Consider the following 19441-nt stretch of genomic DNA (forward strand, 5'->3'; position numbering starts at 1 on the left):
ATCCACAAGAAATATAATAGGTGGCCTTAACGTACCACTGTCTAATAACATGTCCAGTTCTCTTACAGAGAATGAGCTTTCTGCTAGAACAAAATTTGTTATCCCTCCAAAGTGCCAGAAACAAAGGAACCCACCATGCACTCTGCTTCATGAGAGAAGTTTATGTGTGCATGTGCTTGGATGGGGTGTGTGCCACTACTCGACCGCTTACCTGATACTTTAAACAACCAAAAGAAGCGGGCCATTAGTTTCCTCTGAGTTAACAATTTTCCAATGTTGGCACAGTAGCTGATTTATATAAGCCAGTTCCTACCTTATTAGCTGTATTACATGTACATTTATATATTCCTGATCCCTCCTCCCAGAACTGCCAGTTCAGATCTGCTAGGAAGCATGGCCCAAGGATCTACACTTTTAACAAACTCTCAGGTGATCGAATTCACAATAGCCTAAAAACCTCCAAAGCAAAGACTGGTTCTAGAAAAAAGTTCACCCTTCCCTCAACATATTCTCCAGTTTATCCACATCTCTTCACCACCTGCTTAGCATACATACGTGCAATAATCTGAATGTTGATTTAGCTTAGAACTGTAGAATATTCCTTTAAGATTCATTATTTCATGCTTTGATAATGTCAAAAAACAAAGTAATCAGGTAACCTACCTCAAGAATATCTCCTTCTGTAGAATGCCCAAATAACAGCTTCTGGGCCTCTACACTCCCTGAAGAATAGATATACACCTTCATTCCAGCCTCTCTCCATTTCCTGACTGCCGGAACTACATCTTCAAAGAACCTGGAGAGAAGACCACCAAGTTCAAGTGAAGGAACACATTATCCAGCCAGACGAAAACCAGGCAAAATAGTTGTAACAAGTTCCTCTATTTGTGCCCAAAGAGTGGCCATGAGAAGCACCTCCAAGAGACTTCAAGCTCCTGCCTATCTGATAAGCTGGTCACTGGAGATCCAGGATCACAGCGGATTAGAAGCAACAGCTTAGGTGGAGAAGAGAACAGTTTTGGACAGACAGCCACACTAATGGCAGTAAAAAATGATTACAAATAAGGGATGAAACAAGAAAGTGGTTTTTTTAACCGCCCAAGGAACTCAAAAAAGCAAATAACAATTATATAATCTTTGATGTAATTCATGACAAGAAAAGGTTAAATTATGTGCCTTCAGAAAGCATGGAAAAAGCCTTTAAAAAGATTTGCTTCGGGGCGCCTGAGTGGCTTAGTCGGTTAAGCGTCCGACTTTCGCTTAGGTCATGATCTCGCAGTTCGTGGGTTCGAGCCCCGCGTCGGGCTCTGTGCTGACGGCCAGCTCAGAGCCTGGAGCCTGTTTCGGTCTGTGACTCCCTCTCTCTCTGACCCTCCCCTGCTCACGCTGTCTCTCTCTCTCCTAGAAATAAATAAAAATATTAAAAATATATATATATTTTAAAAAGATTTGCTTCCAAACAATTAAAAGAAAAACATTTAGGGGTTCAAAGCTATTAATATCTGATCAGCTGGAAAACGGAACTTCATTTCTTGAGAACTAAAAAAATCTAAAGTTTTACTCTATAGAAAAAAAAATTACGAAGACTTGTATCATCTCACATTAGCAGGTCAGCAGTGCCAGCATTTCTGATTCCTGACACCAAGTCCTGCTTACCCATTCCACAAGGTCTTCTATATTTGGTAGTGGAAATAATATCGCAGGAAATAGGTGAAAAGAGAAGCAAAAGGAACTTGGAATGTGGAACCAATCATCTTTAAAAGATTAACTAGAAAATGTCAGAGAAGTCTCCTACTGGATAAAACAGTTCATATGTTACACTAATTGAAGGAAAGAGATCAAGTAGTTGAAAACCAGTGTATGTAACTGTGGGTTACTCTGTGTGTTATTTTACACTCCTAGAGAAAGGATTTTTTTCCACGTTGCGAAAGCTGGGCTTAGAAATCTAAGAGAACTTATTTCAAGTCCCCGGTTCTATAATTAGGGAAACCAGACCAAGAGAAGGAAGACTAACTACCTCAAACATATTCTCCTGGCTCTACTCTTTTGTGTTTTACAGAGTGAACTAGCAGACGTTCCCAAATCATTGGCCTATCCTGAAATTCTAATGCAGCCTTTAAAAAGTGGAAGCCCCTTGTAAAGTACATAAAGGAATGGTATTGCATTTGACAGAAAAGGTAAAGAAATACAATAGCTAGAAGGAGACTTGGATCTTAGGGTTTACATCATCAGGCAATGGCCTAGAATCCTTAGTTGGCAGTGTCTTATTAGGAATTTCTTGGGGCGCCTGAGTAGCTCAGTTGGTTGAGCATCTGACTCTTGATTTCAGTTCAGGTCATGATCTCAAGGTTCATGGGTTCAAGTCCCAAATCCAGCTCCACACTGACAGTGTGGGATTCTTTCTTGGGATTCTTTCTCCCCTCTCTCTCTGTCCCTACCCTGCTCTTGCTCTCTGTCTCTCAAAATAAATGAACTTAAAAAAAAATTTCTTAGCAGGACACCTGGCTGGTTCAGTCAGTAGAGCATGAGACTCTTGTTCTCAAGACTGTAAGTTTCAGCCCCACTTTGGGTGTAGAGATTACTTAAAAATAAAATACTTAAAAAAAAAAAAAGAATTTCTGAGCGATATAGGGCTCTCGAGTCTCCTCTGGCAGGAGTGCTCCCAGGAACACCACAGCCAAGTCTCAGGTCAGCCCGGTACCCCAAAGGTAAATAACACAGCAGTAAATAATGGCACCCATTCTTTCTCTTCTAACAGAGCATGAAGCAGGTGATAGAATGGTCCTGAGACACAGCCAGACAGTGCTGCCACTGGTACGCTAAGGATCGAATAGGACTTATTTCAAGGAAGTCACTATCTCCTAGGAAGCTATTTTAAACTGGGATAAAAAAATCCTTCAGCCATCCCACAAACCCAGGCAAGCTGGTCTGGGGAATTTAGCCGGATGGAATACTTTATCCCGGCTTTGAAACAAACAAAACAAACCCTCACTTGTTAAAATAAAAAGAATGTTGACTTTATCTACTTTACAAATCATACAGCACTGGACAGAGGACTAGTGGAAAACGTTTTTGGTTTCAGGGTGGTGAAATGTTTCGAGTTACATACTCTGCTTTCATGCGCCCAGCTGTGAAAGCCGCCCTCCACATGTGGCCCTGCAGCTGTTTCAGTGCTGTGGTCTTTCGGTCCAGAGACATCTGCCAGCACACATTATCTACCACGGCCTGGATCATCTGTTGCAGGTCCCCTGCTCCAGCTCCAGATGCAGCAGGGATGGGAACAGCCCCATCCAGGTGGGAATCCTCTTCGGCCTGGAAGTCATAAACATCAAGTTTGGTTCCTACTTATTTTCAAAAAGATGACTTAAAATGAGACCTGAAAACAAAGCTGACCAATTTTCTCCAACTATCATTAGCACCTAGCACTGTGACAAATTAAAGTGTCTTACGCTTTAGGAGAGGAGATGAATGATTCCTAAAGGAAAGTGGATTATAATTAATAAATTTACATTACCTTTCCTGTATTGCTAGAGCTGAAATATATATCAAGAGGCATGTTGTACACGAGAAGAGAGACAGCATATAACGATAAAATGATATAGTAAGACCCAGTGTGTTCATTCACTTACTGGGATCAACAAACCAGGACTTTAATTAAATCTGATCATTTTCTCTGCACTATAATGAACTGAGGAAGAAACAAAGAAAATCTCAACAAAATCAGTTTCTGCCTGCAATTCAATGAAAAGAAACTAATGAAGCAATATCTGGGACTGGTTGTTTTTCAGTATCTGTCAGTACTGAAGGACTCTTTGTTTGCAAAAAAACAAAAAACAAAAACCCCCTAACAGCTATTTAGAACAATGAGTCTGTGAGTAAGCACATGTCCAGTGATTTATACACTACAGTGGGGAATAAGTATGTATATTTCAGCAACAAGAGTTGTGAGACAAGAGAAAGGTGAGGGAGGGGAGTGCTTCAGACTAACCCTGAGTTATCTAGAATATTTAACAAACCCAATACTCCACAGCCCAAAGGAAGGGACTACAGATCCAATCCCAACTCCAACCATTAAAACATTTCTAGAGCGTTCCACGTTGCCCGATGTAGAAAACTAACTAGAAAGTAACTGCCAGAGTTTACCCTGCAAGCATGTAAGATCTTTGCCACTGAGCCAATTTTAATAAGGAAAAATAAGGTGGCTCAGTAGGTTAAACATTAAACGTTTGATTTTGGCTCAGGTCATGATCTCACAGTTCGTGGGTTCAAGCCCCGCATCGGGCTCTCTGCTCTAAACACAGAGCCCACTTTAGATCCTCAGTCTATCTCTCTGCCCATCCCCTGCTGGTGTGTGAACTCCCTCTCTATCTAATAAACATTTAAAAGAGAAAGAAAGAAAAAAAAACAACAGGAGTTCTTTCAGTTCCACACTGTGGAAGGGAGAAATGGATTATAAACCAAGGAGAGAACAGAGCAGAGAGGCAGAAGAGATGGACTGTGGCCCAGGTGTTAGCGGGGAGACAGGTCCAGAGGGCTGTGGGACAGGAGGCCCCAGGAGCACCGTGCAGGGGACCACAAGGCTCCCACCAGGAGGCAGAAGAGAGTGGAGAATGAGGTGCTGAGGTCCTGTCACTGCGAGACATTAATGAAAAATGTGATAAGACAGCACAAAACCTTTTGCACACTACCCAGGAAAAGATTAGTTTTAAAAACACATGACATTTTTATGCTTTTGAAATGGCTCCAGAGAAAAGCAACTGTAGAGACAATGAACTGCCATGATCTGTAGTTGACTGTGAATTCCTAAGCAGGCAAGTCACTGCAACTGCCAAGCCCTGCAAATCCAGAGCGCTTCTTATTCAATGTGCTCAGAGCGCATTCTAAGTCTCCCGGCATCCTCTGTTCTCAGACACTTGGGAATGTGAAGCAATGGAAGACAAGGGTCCCAACCTGTTTCCTCAGAAGACTGACATCCTGCTGGCACTCCTCTTCTTCCCAGTGTGTCTGCAGATACTCTTTAACATTTTCTTTGATGTAAGGAAATAAAATGTCCTGGGTAAACGAGTTAAAAAAAAATTAGCTTTAGTCATTTGCATAAGATCAAGTTCTTCAACAATCTCACTGTGCTAGTTGTGGCATGTAAGCCACTGAGACTACATTGAAAATATGAAAATGACTGCTGTGGATATAGGAGTGAAACAGAAACAGAGACCAAAATACAAATGAATTGGGATCAAGTCAGCAAACTATAGCCTGAGGGCCAAATCCAGTCTACTTCTTGTTTTTGTAAATGAAAGGTTTTTTTTGTTGTTGTTTCTTTTTTAAAGTATGCTCTACCCCCACATGGGGCTTGAACTCACAATCCCGAGATCAACAGTCATATGCTCTACCAACTGAGCCAGCCAGGTGCTCCTGTAAATGAAGTTTTATTGGAACACAGCACTGTCACTTGCTTGCATTGTCAGTGGCTACTTGACTTATCTTTAAATAAGACCATATGGTCCACAAAGTCTAAACATTTACTGTTCAGCCCTTTTCAGAAAAGGTCCACTGACTCCTAAACTAGATTGTTAACCATAGGTCTTTGAGGGCTGGGATCAAATATACTTTGCCCATAGCTGTATCATCAATACACACACAGTACTTGGCACATGTCCATGCATGACAAATATCCAAAAAAAAAAATTTTTTTTTAATCACCATGATTGTTCCGTACTGTCAGTGCAGAGCCCGACTCGGGGCTTGATCCAACAAACCGTGAGATTATGACCTGAGCCAAAATCAAGAGTTGACATTTAACAGAACCGAGCCACCCAGGCCATCTGAGCCTGTGTATCTTTTCAAAGTAAATGTGGTTGGGCGCCTGGGTGGCTCAGTCGGTTGAGTGTCTGACTTCAGCTCAGGTCATCATCTCAGTTTATGGGTTCGAGCCCCACGCTGGGCTCTGTGCTGACAGCTCAGAGCCTGGAGCCCGTCTTCGGATTCTGTGTTTCTTTCTTTCTCTGACCCTCCCCTGCTCATGCTCTGTCTCCCTCTCTCTCTCAAAAATAAATAAACCATTTAAAAAAAATTTTTTAAATAATAAATAAATAAATGTGGTATATTTGATACATTTTTTTTTTTTAGTGTCTACTAGTGGGGCATTGAAAAGATAAATAAATCAGAATCCCTTTTCTCCAAAACCTTAAGAATTGGGGGGCGAGACAGGAGGATGGCAAGCAAGCAAAAACTTGTGATATGGGACAAAGGGTGAGACAAGCAGAGTATGAGCAGAATGCTGTACAAATCCAGAGTGTGAGGACCAGCAACAGTCTTAGCAATTACCAGTATTTTCTAAATACTGTATTTTTCTAAAAAATACAGTAAAAGGGGCGCCTGGGTGGCTCAGTCGGTTAAGTGTCCAACTTCGGCTCAGGTCATGATCTCACGGTTTGTGGGTTTGAGCCCCGCGTCGGGCTCTGTGCTGACAGCTAGCTCAGAGCCTAGAGCCTGTTTCAGATTCTGTATCTCCCTCTCTCTCTGACCCTCCCCTGCTTGTACTCTCTCTCTCTCTCACATTCTCGCTCTCTCTCTCAGGAATAAATAAAACATTAAAAAAATAAATAAAAATAAAAAATACAGTAAAATTAATATACGCTATGAACATAGACAGCAAGTATACAATTCAGAAAAGGTCTTATATTTTAAGGAAAACTGTATAATCAAGTTGAACTCAATAAGTTAGTTTACTGTGGCACCTGGGTGGCTCAGTAGGTTAAGCATCTGACTTCAGCTCAGGTGATGATCTGGGGGGTCCATGGGTTCAGGCCCCACATCAGGGTCTGTGCTGACAGCTTGGAGCCTGGAGCCTGCTTCAGATTCTGTGTCTCCCTCTCTCTCTCTGCCCCTCCCCTGCTCGTACTCTGTCTCTTTCTCTCAAAAGTCGATGAATATTTAAAAAAAAAAAAAAGGAAAAAAAAGTCAGTTTATTTAGAGGCACCTGCGTGGCTCAGTTGTTTGAGCATCTAACTCTTGATTTTTGGCTCAGGTCACAATCGCAGATGAAGCCCCACATCAGGCTCCATGCAGAGCATGGAGACTGATGAAGGTTCTCTCTCTCTCTTCCTGAGCTCTCTCCATTGCTCACATGTTCTCTAAAAAAATAAAAGTTTTTAAAAAGATGTCTGTTTATTTAAACTCATTCTATTATTTTTAAAAATGTTTTTTTTTGAGAGAGAGCACAGTGGGGGAGGGGCAAAGAGAGAGGGGGACAGAGGATCTGAAGGGGATTCTGCACCAAGAGCAGAGAGCCCTATGTGGGGCTCAAACTTATGAACCACGAGATCATGACCTGACCCGAAGTTGGACCCTTAACTGACTGAGCCCCCTAGGTGTTCACTTATTTCTTTACTCAAATATTTACAGAATGCCCTTTACAACTTCCAGTTACAAAATAAGTAAGTCACAGGGATATAAAGTACAGCATGGGGAATACATTCAATAATACTGTAATAACTCTGGATGGTTAAATTAAACTTACTCTGGTGATTGTTTCCTAATGTAAAAAAATGTCCAATCACTATGTTGCACACCTGGAACTAATATAATATTGCATGTCAACTGCATTTCAACAAAAAAAGATAAATAAATAAATAGTAGGGCTGATGTGTGTACCTCTCCTCATAACACATTATTCAAATTTCATCTGGCCTAGTAAAAATAAAGTCATTCAATTTTGCTTGTTCCCACATGGCATTCCAGTAAGTAATGGATCATTCAGCAGATTCAAATGCATACAGTGTAACCAAGCAAATTGTTCAGCATACTTGACAGAACAGCCTTGTTTAAGCTCAATAAAAAGTCACTCTTGATCTAAAAGAAGGAAAATGAAGAGCTGAGATTGACAGCTTGCTTTTTCCACAAGAGACTCCTTTTACCATACTGTTATACTTCTTTTCTTTAAATACTTGGTTTTCCCATCATGCCCTACATCATCCTTCTTTTCACCTACTTATTTCTCCCACACTCATGCGCTGTAGCAGGACTGCAGGCTGGCCCCCTACTCAAGAATGTTGAGATGATACACAACACTGCAGGTGCACACAAGGCCAGTCCTCTCCTACGCATGTATCACAGACAAACTCCAACACAGGTGCACGAAGAGGAAAGTTAAAAAATGTTTATTATAGTGCTGGGTGTAATATCAAAATCACTGGAAACAATCTAAATCTTTATTAGCTAGAGAATAAACTCCAGTATATTCTTTCATACTCCAAAACAACAAATAAGTAAATAAATAATAAAAATTAAAAAATAAAATAACATATAGCAGTTAAAAAAACTCAGTGTACTGAGGGCCACCTGGCTGGCTCAGTTAGAAAAGCACATGACTCTTGATCTCGGGTAAGTTTGAGCCCTATGCTGGATGTAGAGGGGCACCTGGGTGGCTCAGTCGGCTAAACCTATGCTGGATGTAGAGATTACTTAAATTAAAAAAATAAAATACTTAAAAAAAATCAATGTACATGAATATAAACTCTAATGTATAAATAAAATTTACAAAAAATGAGAGGTATTCAAGAGTTTCACTTGTATTTATAACATTTTATTTCTTTAGGATCTAAAACAAAATAGCATCAAAATTTAATAAACTTTGTGGTGTGTGCATGGTCACTACATTAATCCTTAATTTCTTATTTAAAATGTTTCACAATTAAAAAGCCAACTTTGATCCCTCATCCTCTGCTGCTTTCTCACTTTGTCATCCTCCTCCAATGTCCTATCTCCATTATTCCTCAACTTCCATGCAATTGGAAATACTCCTGAGGGAAAACTACTGGGTTAGATTCAGGGCCTCCCAGTAACTGAAAAGTTGAAGTACCTGAAAGGTATAAAAACAGATACAATGCTACACTACTTTGTGCTTCACAAAGCCCAATCTCCGATATCCAGCTTTACTGATCAATTTGTGGAGTGCCTGTGAGTCCTGAGAGCCTAGGTCATTCACCTCTCTGGAAGAAGAGTACAGACTCTGGGCAGTATGCCAGGGCAGGGTCCTACCTCTGCTTTTTACTGCCATATTCAACTTACCTCTCTGAGCCTCAGTTTTCTCACGTGCTAAATGGGAAAGATAATACCAAGCAAGGTCACTGTAGTAATTAGAGATAGATAGAAAGCACCTAGACCTTACCGCTTATCATATTCTCCAGCACAGACAAACATTTAAACTGGGCAAGGATCACGTTTGACCCAAACTGAATGATAAATAATAGCAGAGAAGTTCCCAGAGGATAAAGCACAAGCACAACCAACTCACACATTCAACTTTTACTGAGGACCTAACTGAGTGCAGGCACCTCTGATAACAAAGTTGTGAACCACAGCTTCTCCTCAGCGAACTCACAGAAAGAAAAGGTTCAAGGTTTCAAACAATTTTGAACTTTTAGGAGACCTAAACGTGCCCTCTGCACTAAGTACACACACAAAGCTAGGCAATGAAGGCAGAACCTAGTGTGACATGGGGAACATCAAGACCACCTGGGGTTGACACATTAGCAGGCTTCTCTTTTAGTGAAAACATGTTATTGCATCATTATCAAAGTACATGGGGCAAATAACTAAACTGTGAAGATTTTATCCTGTTCTTTCAACATACTTTCTGAGCAATCTATTCTGTGAGACAAATAAAATGCCTTCAAGTTGCTTATTTTTAAACAGTCAGTAATTATATCGATAATATATGCTGTGATAACATAGAAGAAAGCTCTAAAAATAGACTTTGTCGAGCTAGTGCTTTTTGCCCAACCCTGGCCATTGAACATTTTCAGGCTTTAAAAGTAATTCCAGAAAGAATTGTAACGATGAATGTTTTAACTTCAGTGAGAATCCATTTGTGGGTAATTTCAGAATACTGTAGCATGAAAACAATGCTACAGTAAACCCAGGATTCTACAAATGTGTGAATATTTTTAGTCCATCAGGCACCGAAGGGGCTGTTATGCTTTAATAGTACATATAACAAAAGGCCATAGAACCAAATGAGAGTATTTGTCTTTCAGGTGACTATGATTAATTTCCACTAAATGCTGGAGGGGATACTATGCAAGCAGCAATTTACATTACTCTACACAGCTCAATGGTAGCTTTCTGAAAGAGCTCCATTAAGGCTCCTTAAAGGCCACAAGATTTCTGAACATCTAATTAAAGAAGTTGCCTCATTAATGTTTAGAAGTTCAAATATGAATTTGCTTTATGGTCAAGCAGTTGTTTTAATAAAAAGGTCATAGAATCAATAAAAATAAAATAGTTGCTATAATGTTTACTCAAGTCTCTGAGGAAAATGGGTAATAAAAAGGTAATGGGTAATACTTAGAGTACAGCTATTTAAAGAAACCATTTTAAAAGCCTTCCAATGAACCACATAGTACAACAAATGACTTAAAGTATTTGAGAACTTAGAAACTTTTTGGCCAGAAAATTAAACAACATAAAGGCAATACTTATAGGCCTACTATTTTTCTATTAATCTCAGAAGATAAGAAGCAAAGGAAAATTAAGTGGCTTGATGGATCTTAGAAACAAATCACATTCTCTAAGAAAGAAAACAGGTTACAAATACAGAGCATAATCCCATTCTGGGGAATAGCTAATGAGCAGAACAAAATCGAGGTGAACAGGGACATTTACAAAGGTTCTCGCCGGGTCAGGAAACGACACAGGGGAAAAAAACATTTTTTTTTTTTTTTGCATATCTATCTTCTGCAATGACAGTGTATAATCTTCTTTTAACTGAGATATAATTGATATATATTAGTTTGGGGTGTACAACACAGTGATTTGATATATGTATATAATACTGCAAAACAGTCACAATAAGCCTAGCTAACATCCATCACCACACAGTTTTAAATTTTATCTTGTGATGAGGACTTTTAAGATCTACTTTCTCAGCAACTTTCAAATATACGATATAGTCACCATGCTGTACATTATATTCCAGAACTTAGTTATTTTATAACTGGGAGTCTGTACCTGCTTAAACACTTCCAATGTTGGGAATTTACTACTTCTTGGAGTGGTCCATGCTACCTGTTAGACAGCTTCAGCAGGTCTTCATTCAATATCCTTCCTGAAGACCAAACTAGGAACTACCAAAAGTTTGGCGCTCTGGCTGCTACATGGGGCCACAGGAGCTCAGAAATTATAACTTTGGTGTCCCTATGGTCAATGGGGAAGGAAGGGATGTAACCATTCCCCTTTGAAAGCGGAAGCCTTTAGGAATGAACATTAGAGTTCCTCATCTGCATTCAAAATGATTAAATGTGTTGATAAAAAAAAAGTGTCTTCTAAATCCCATTAAGGATATTAAATTGTAGTTAAAGAAAGATAAACTATAATCTAATTAATTGCAATGAATCACATCACACAAGGGAAGGTTATCATTACAAGGGGCTAGTAGCTGGGATAAGGTTTAAAAAAGAGACACAGAGACAGAATTATCAGTATCTCATGAATTTCAGAGAAGGAAACCTGATTGGCCTGGAGTCCTAGCCCCTAACAGTAGAAGGAATTGACACTTAGCTTTTTGAATCCACCTACCATCCCTGATAGTGACTCCTCTAAATACATGATGAAGCTTAGGTTCAAAAAGGTTTCATTACTGGTACAAAGCAAAGGCACAATTCAAACCCAGGCCTATGAAATCCCAATGTCTGAGTCTATCCAGCTCTGTGAGTAGATGACATTGGCGAGCACTACTCCCTAGGAATCACCCAACTCCCTGAGGATCATGACATTCTCTACAGATATTTCTAATATACCTTTGGTTTCTCAAAGACATTTGTACAAAGAAAATGAGAGATGTGAGGAGCGCATGGGTGGCTCAGTCGGTTGAGCATCTGACTTCAGCTCAGGTCACGATCTTGCGGTTCAAGATCATGTGAGTTCAAGCCCCACACTGAGCTCTGTGTGGGCTCAGAGCCTGGACCCCACTTCAGATTCTGTGTCTCCCTCTCTCTCTGCCCTCCTCTGCTTATGCTCTTTCTCTCTCTCAAAAATAAACAAACATTAAAAAATTTTTTTAAAAAAAGAAAATGAAAAATTTGAGTTCACCTGCCAGTTCTTTAACATTTCCAATAGAGTAGTAATAATATAGGTAGTTATAATAGTGGGAGTAACTGCCAATATTTACTAAGCCCTTACTATTCCAGGCATGCTCTGTCTCTAGTCATTAGTGATTATCTAATTTCATGATTTCAAATACCAGCTCTTGCTACTGACCCTCAAATCCATAGCTTTAGCACAGACCTCTCCCTGAACTACCAAGCACTCCAAATTTACTCAATGGCTTCATGAATGGTCTGAATGATCTCATTTCAATTCTCTTAATAACCCTATTTGAAACAAGTATTATTATTTCTCCCATTTTACACAAGCACTTAAAGGTTAAGTACAAATTAATAGACTACAATAACAGTTTATCAATCAGGTCTTGTTCTGTATTGTTTGAAGAAACAGATCCCAGAGCTTCATCATCCTGGCTGCAGGAATCTAAGGAGCTTAACTGAACCTACAGTGACAGAGCCACACAAGGTTTCAGGAGTCAGCCAGCCTCTTGGAGCATACCAAGAGAACTGCCAAACACTGGCCTGCCCATGGCTCCCCTCCAAAGTCCCACCCAGGTCCCACTGCCGGGATTACCATGAGTTTCCAAACTACGTGTCTTAGTCTCTTTCCTCAGTGAAGGGTGTTAGCTCCACGCTTTTAAGACTTAAGAAAAGGAATTTGTTAGAAGGTTACATGATGAATCCTTGAAAAAAAAATCAAGTTAATGAACCCCTCATATACACACCCAGAAGACAAGGAACCTTTTTTTGTATTAAAGACTTCTGTCTTTGAAAAGAAATCTGTGTTTCTGAAATAGAATCCCCTGGGAAGAGGTCCCAGCAGGTTCCTGGAGGGCGTCTAAGGACAGGGCTATTGACGATGCACACATTCTTTAGAAGGGTGATGGAAAATTGGGTACAACAGGCTCACCGGGGGTTGCCTGCCACCCCCCTCTGATCCGAACCTACACTAAAGCCAATTTTGAAAATTATGAAATATTAATTATGAAAATCAAAAGTATTATACAAAAATAAGCATTTACTGTAAAAAGAATGCCTTTTTTCTTTAGTGAAGGGGTTACTTGGGGGTAAGCTGTAAGAATGGAAAATTTTAAGAATCATCAGAGAAGGACTTCTCAGAGCTAAATACAGCATATCCTTAAAAAGTTTATCTGAGCAAGATAGAGGCCTAACTACATATTTAAAAAGTGGGAGTTAAATATATTATAATTGGTATCTTTTTCAGAGTAGATCGGACTACATTTATTTCAATAATCTCAACTACTGTATGCATAGGAAAAAAACCCAGGAATATTCACTAAATTCTTAATGGTCATCTCTGGGTGGCAGTACCAAAAGGAGACATTCACTCCCCATATCACTGTATTATACTCTTGTAATGTTTGCGATTTATAACCAGCATGAAGTATTTTGAGGAAAACTTGGGGGAAAACACATACTTTCTTCTATCCTCACAATAACAGATACAAGTTTCCACAGCATATTTGACTTTTTAACTTAATTTTTTTAATGTTTATTTATTTATTTTGAGAGGGGAGAAGGAGAGAGAACCAGTGGGGAAGGGACAGACAGAGAGGGAGACAGAGAATCTGAAGCGGGTTCTGTGCCGACAGCAGCGAGCCCGTCGTAGGGCTTGAACACAGGAACCATGAGATCATGACCTGAGCTGAAGCTGGATGCTTAACCGACTGAGCCACCCAGGTGCCCCAATCCTACAACCTTTTAATTAATTTTAACTGTTAATAAAATTTCTACCTTTCACGATTTTTTAAGTAAACTCTACCCCCAACATGGGACTCAAACTCATGACACCAAGTCCTAACACTGAGATCAAGAGTCACATGCTCCTCTGACTGAGCCTGGCAGGCATCCCTCTTTCATAGTTTTTAATGTTCAGTTTTTGCTGATTTCTTCCTTTGGACTTCTAGGTTTTAGAAATGTTGGATAAATGAAAATTCTAATGTCACTCTAGAAACACTTCAGATAAGTTACATGCTGTTCAAATGAGATAAAGTACCACCTTGAGGAAATGTGAAATAGCAAGGACAGCAAAGGCGGGGCGGGGGGTGGGGGGGAACTCAGTCCCAGCCCTGTCCATGACCAGGAATACATCATACCACCATCACAGAGCATTTAGTGAATGCTTTATCTGGTTTTTTTTGTTTTGTTTTGTTTTTTATTTATTTCTAGGAGAGAGAGAGAGAGAGACAGCATGAGCAGGGGAGGGTCAGAGAGAGAGGGAGTCACAGACTGAAACAGGCTCCAGGCTCTGAGCTGGCAGTCAGCACAGAGCCCAACGCGGGGCTCGAACCCACTACCGCAAGATCATGACCTAAGCGAAAGTCGGACGCTTAACCGACTAAGCCACCCAGGCGCCCCAACTTTATGTTTTTTTAATTTCTATGTTTTAGATTGTATTGGGCCCCAATCAATTCGTACATACAAAGTTATGCTACAAAATTGTAGACCATTACCCAAATAACCTACCAGGCTTTCCCATCTAAGAAATAAGTAATTTAAACAGTTGCTATTAAAATTTAAAAAAAAAAAAGAAAGAAAGAAAGAAAAGAAAGGCTTCAGTCTCTGTCCAGGAGGAGCTCTCAGCATTGCTGGGAGACAGGACAAATAAGAACACACCAAAGGCAGCGTGTGCTGCAGTGGCAAATATATGGCCCTGCAAAAGAGGGAGAGGACTCTGAAATTCTTGCTCAAACAAAAGTCCTTTGAGAGCAGAAGCATATCTTACCTCTGTATTACCTCAGCCTAGCACAATAAATTTTTTTTTAAGTTAATGAGTACATGGAACCAACCTGCACTTGGAAAGGAAAAAGTATCGCATTCTAAGCTGGAGGAACAGTGGCGGCATGAAAGGGCATGACCTGAATAGGCATGTTCAGCTATAAAACGTGTAAGGGAATCGAGGGATAGGATTGGAAAATCCTGTTGACTGAAGTGCAGGAGTTGGAACTTTCTTAGCCAACAGAAAACCAGAAAGGATTTCCATGCAAATCCTTTGCACAAACCAGATTGTGCAAAGACAATCTATTTATGTACCTGTCCTCCTTACCAGGTTCCATGATGGTGACAGCTGGGTCTTAAGGATGTTGGACCCTAGCAGAGCCTGGCACATGATTGGTATTTAAATAAATGTGAGAAAAAGGAAGGAAAGATCACACAAGTGCAGTGACACAAAAGGTTCTACGATAAGAGACCAGAAACTCAAGCCAGTGGTGCTTTCCATCCACTTCTTGATATACTCAGACCCAATACAGTGATTCTCCAAAGGCTCTTCCCTTTGTTTCTGGTTGAATCAACAAAAATCCTCTCACATACCAAACATGGATATATCTCCCTTTTGGAAAAAGAATGAAGCAATGGGGAAGGTTTGGGGGGATGTTAAGTAAACTGCCCAACAGCTACTTATCAAGATAGTCCTGCCATTCCAGGCTTCCACAAATTCTTGAGATTAGACATACTGGGTCTCATTCTTACCCTACTTCTGACTAGAGCCAAAAGGGGCAGAGGTGGAGGAAATCATGGTGGAGAAAATTTGTGGAGCAGATGGGTTTCAGTAATGTTAGCTGCCCCTTTTCCTTACTGAATCTTCACAAGCAGTTTCTGTATCCCTTAGTCTGACACTTCTTGCATTATCATCAGTGTTTCTACAGAGCTTTATAATTTTCAAAGGTTTCTGAATTCCATTTCATTCTATCTTCATCACCACCTTATAAGCACACCAGATCCTACTACCTCATCCCTTCAGATGAAAAAGCCTAAATTCAGAGATTGAATGAAGACAGGGAACATGACTCAACTGCAGTTACTGGTGTCAGTAATAAACAGCACAGGCAGAAGGAAGTTTCTAGTTTGCTGTCCCTTGAGGGCTATCTTCTCTCCAGTTTCATATTGAGGGCAGAATGGGCCTCATATACTTATCAGTGCTAAAAACGTTGGAAATAATAATACTTATCATTTGGATGTTTAACCAAAGTTGGGATATACCATGACAACACAAGCTCTCTTCCCAGAAAAACCATAAAATTAACATAGCATTTTTCATGAGAAAGAAATGTCAACTTGAACATTGCTCAATTATTATCTTTTAAAATACAACGCTGAAATATAAAAGAACGTATAAAAGTAAATTGCAAGCATCGGTAAACAATCAAGAATACATTAGCCATTTCTAAAAGTGTTTTAACCTAAAATATATTTCAAAAAAATATATTAAACTAATACTAGAAAGAGTATATGAGTAGGATTATATTTTTAAAGAGAATCAAGGAGCAAATGGCTGGATTATGAGGTGGAGTGTTCAATTCTTGATCTTGGGGTTGTGAATTCAAGCCCCACATTGGGTGCTGAGATTGCTTAAAAAGGGTTATCTTTAAAAATAAATAATTAAGAATCAAAATCTGTATTATTTTGATCTCAATCATTTGCTCTCAATGAGTATCTGCTGGGGCGCCTGGGCAGCTCAGTCAGTTGAGTGTCTAACTCTTAATTTTTGCTCAGGTCATGATCTCACAGCTCATAGGTTAAGCCCCGAGTCAGGCTCTGCCCTGGTAACACGGAGGCTGCTTGGGATTCATATTCTCTCTCTCTCTCTCTCTCCCTCTCCCCTTCCCCTGCTAGCATGTGTGTGTGCACACACTTTCTCAAAAATAAACTTAAAAAAAAAAAAGGGTATCCACTACCTCAAATAAATATTATTTGTAGGATCAAGGATTTGTCTGATTAATTCATATTTTCTAAAACATAGGTTTAGTTTGAGATCTTTTCTTTCCCTTAGTCTAATTCAAAACCTTGCCAAATATCTCACTAAGGTGAAACTCCAGCCCTTAAACAATGTCTTTACCAATCTCCATACCAGCACAGTCCTTAAACACCAACATAATCTTTAAAACAAAATGGTGGTTGTTACAGCAACCACTGGCTCCTGGGTGGCACAGTCAGTTAACCCCGAGACTTCGGCTCAGGTCGTGATCTCACAGCTCATCAGTTTGACCCCCGCATCGGGCTCTGTGCTGACAGCTCAGAGCCTGAAACCTGCTTCAGATTCTGTCTCTGTCTCTCTCTGCCCCTCCCCTGCGCACACACTGTCTCTCCTCTCTCTTTCAAATATAAGTATTTTAAAAAATAAGAAAAAAATAGTCAAATCTTAAGGAAAATATTATAGATTGTATCCAACACCATTAATGATAAATTTGAAAACAAAAGTGGAACCAATATAAATTCTAATTCCTTTGTAGCCTAGAACCTCTAAAGGCATCTATGAGAGATGTTTGTGTTAACCAAGCACGGTAGAGGGGAAAATTCCCTCACCCTCAGATGTTCATATCCTAAACCACAAAATCTGTGAATATGTTACTTCATATGGCTAAGGGACTATAGGTATAATTAAATTAAGATTCTAAAGATGGCAAGATTATTTTTAGATTATGTGGTTGGGCCTGATGCAATCACAAGGGTCCTTATAGGTCAAAGGAAGCAGGAGAGTCAAAGTCAGAGAGAGAAAGACTGGTCTAAAGATGCCATACTGGTGACTCTGAAGACAGAGGAAAGGCCCATGAACCAGAAAATGTGGGCAGCCTCTAGAAACTGGGAATGGCAGGGAAATTTTTCTAGAATTTTCTAAAATCTTCAGAAGGGACACAACCCTGCCAATACCTTTTCTAACTCAGTGAGATCCATTTCAGAGTTGACCCTCTGGAGGTAAAACACGATTGTCTTAAACTCCTAAGTTGGTGGTAATTTTGTTACAGCAACCATTGGAAGGCACTATTTACCTGCCCATCTGCCAGGATACCTGAAGGCTTATAATACGCAGGTCCTTATCATACATATATATTCAACTAAATAAATATTTAAGTGTACTATCTAGTTACTCCTGTAGTATACATAACTCCTTGCTAATAATTCTCTTTGTCCTTTAAGAAAGGGGCTTTTGATTTACAGTTCAGTTCTGGAAGATGATTTGCAAAAAAAAGTGGGAGAAGTGGCCACCCGCTTAATCCTTTGGTGTTTACACTGACATTGTTCTCTTGTATACAGCCATATTGAGCAATATCAATTTGCTTAACCTCTCTCTGAGAGGTTGTGGTTTTGTTAATGGTAATAGACTTCCTCTAATTCGTCTATACTCTTGCCTGGTCTGCTTTACCATATCAAATACGCCATTACAAAGAGCAGTGCTAACAGACTTACACAAAGATATAACTTGCAAATTTGTATGACGCCTAAATACCTAACATGTGGTACATGGAGAGGCAGCAGCAGCAGCAGCTGGGCACCTGTGAGAAATTCAGCATCAAGTGCCACTCCAGATCTTCTGAACCAAAAACTCCGTTTTAGGGGCGCCCTGGGGTGGCTCAATCAGTTAAGTGTCCAACTCTTGATTTCAGCTGAGGTCATGATCTCACAGTTCTTGAGTTCAAGCCCCCCGCATTGGGCTCTGCACTGACAGCATGGAGGCAACTTGGGATTCTCTCTTTCCCTCTCTACCTGAACCTCACTCATGCGTGCTCTCTCGCTCTAAATGAATTTTTTAAAACAATTTTTAAAAGGTAGGGGTGGGGGGCGCTCCTGGATGGCTCAGTCAGTTAAGCATCCAACTCTTGGCTTTGGCCTAGGTCATGATCTATAGGTTCATGAGTTCGGTCCCCACATCAGGCTCTGCAATGATTCTCTGCTTAGGATTCTCTCTCTCCCTCTTCCTCTCTGTCCCTCCCCTGCTTGTGTGTTCTCAAAATAAATTTTAAAAAATGTTTTTTAATAAATAATTTTTAAAAAGAAAGAAAAGTGCAACTACATTTTAGCAGGGTCCCTAAATTATTTGTACACACATTCAAGTCTGAGAAGCACAGATATAAAGAGCCTTTGGCAAGGGTACCCACCAAAAATTCCAATCAGGTTCTTACTTTCAGTTAATGGAACCTTCTTAATTATCCAGATTTTATTTTCAAGTGCAAAGTTTTCCTAAGGCATAAATGAAAAACATGCTCCCTGTCCACTATTCCCTAATAAGATTTGTTGGGATGGTAGGATGAAATATCAATGTAAATATATTCATTTATTTCACAAAGTTTTTTCAAGGGCTGAGCATTCATTAAATGTCCACAGTAGCCTTATGAGGTAGAGATCCACACAACACAGCTCAGGAAATATGCACATAGACTCAGCAGAGACATTAACTAACTTGTCATAAAACATATGGGAGAAGCCAGAATGCTAATCCAGATCTGTATAGTCTCCAATCTCATCCTTGTAACCACTACTCTACACTGTCAATCCTCATTATTTGCTGATTCTGTACTTACAAATGCCCCTACTCACTA

General features: G+C 39.9%; 1 protein-coding gene across 1 annotated transcript in view; it reads right to left on the reverse strand.

Annotated features, from left to right (window-relative positions):
• ENOPH1 (enolase-phosphatase 1) overlaps positions 1-19441 on the reverse strand; it is a 33264-nt gene that overhangs the window by 7822 nt on the left and 6001 nt on the right. Inside the window, exons 2-4 of the mRNA XM_039253962.1 lie at positions 4951-5052; positions 3110-3312; positions 664-796 (exon numbers count right to left, since the gene is read on the reverse strand). Coding sequence (XP_039109893.1) covers positions 664-796; positions 3110-3312; positions 4951-5052 — 438 coding nt within the window. The remainder of the gene's footprint in view (positions 1-663; positions 797-3109; positions 3313-4950; positions 5053-19441) is intronic.

Source organism: Hyaena hyaena, unplaced genomic scaffold (genome assembly GCF_003009895.1).
Source record: "Hyaena hyaena isolate Hyena2069 unplaced genomic scaffold, ASM300989v1 scaffold_469, whole genome shotgun sequence".
In the NCBI taxonomy this organism is placed as follows: domain Eukaryota; kingdom Metazoa; phylum Chordata; class Mammalia; order Carnivora; family Hyaenidae; genus Hyaena; species Hyaena hyaena.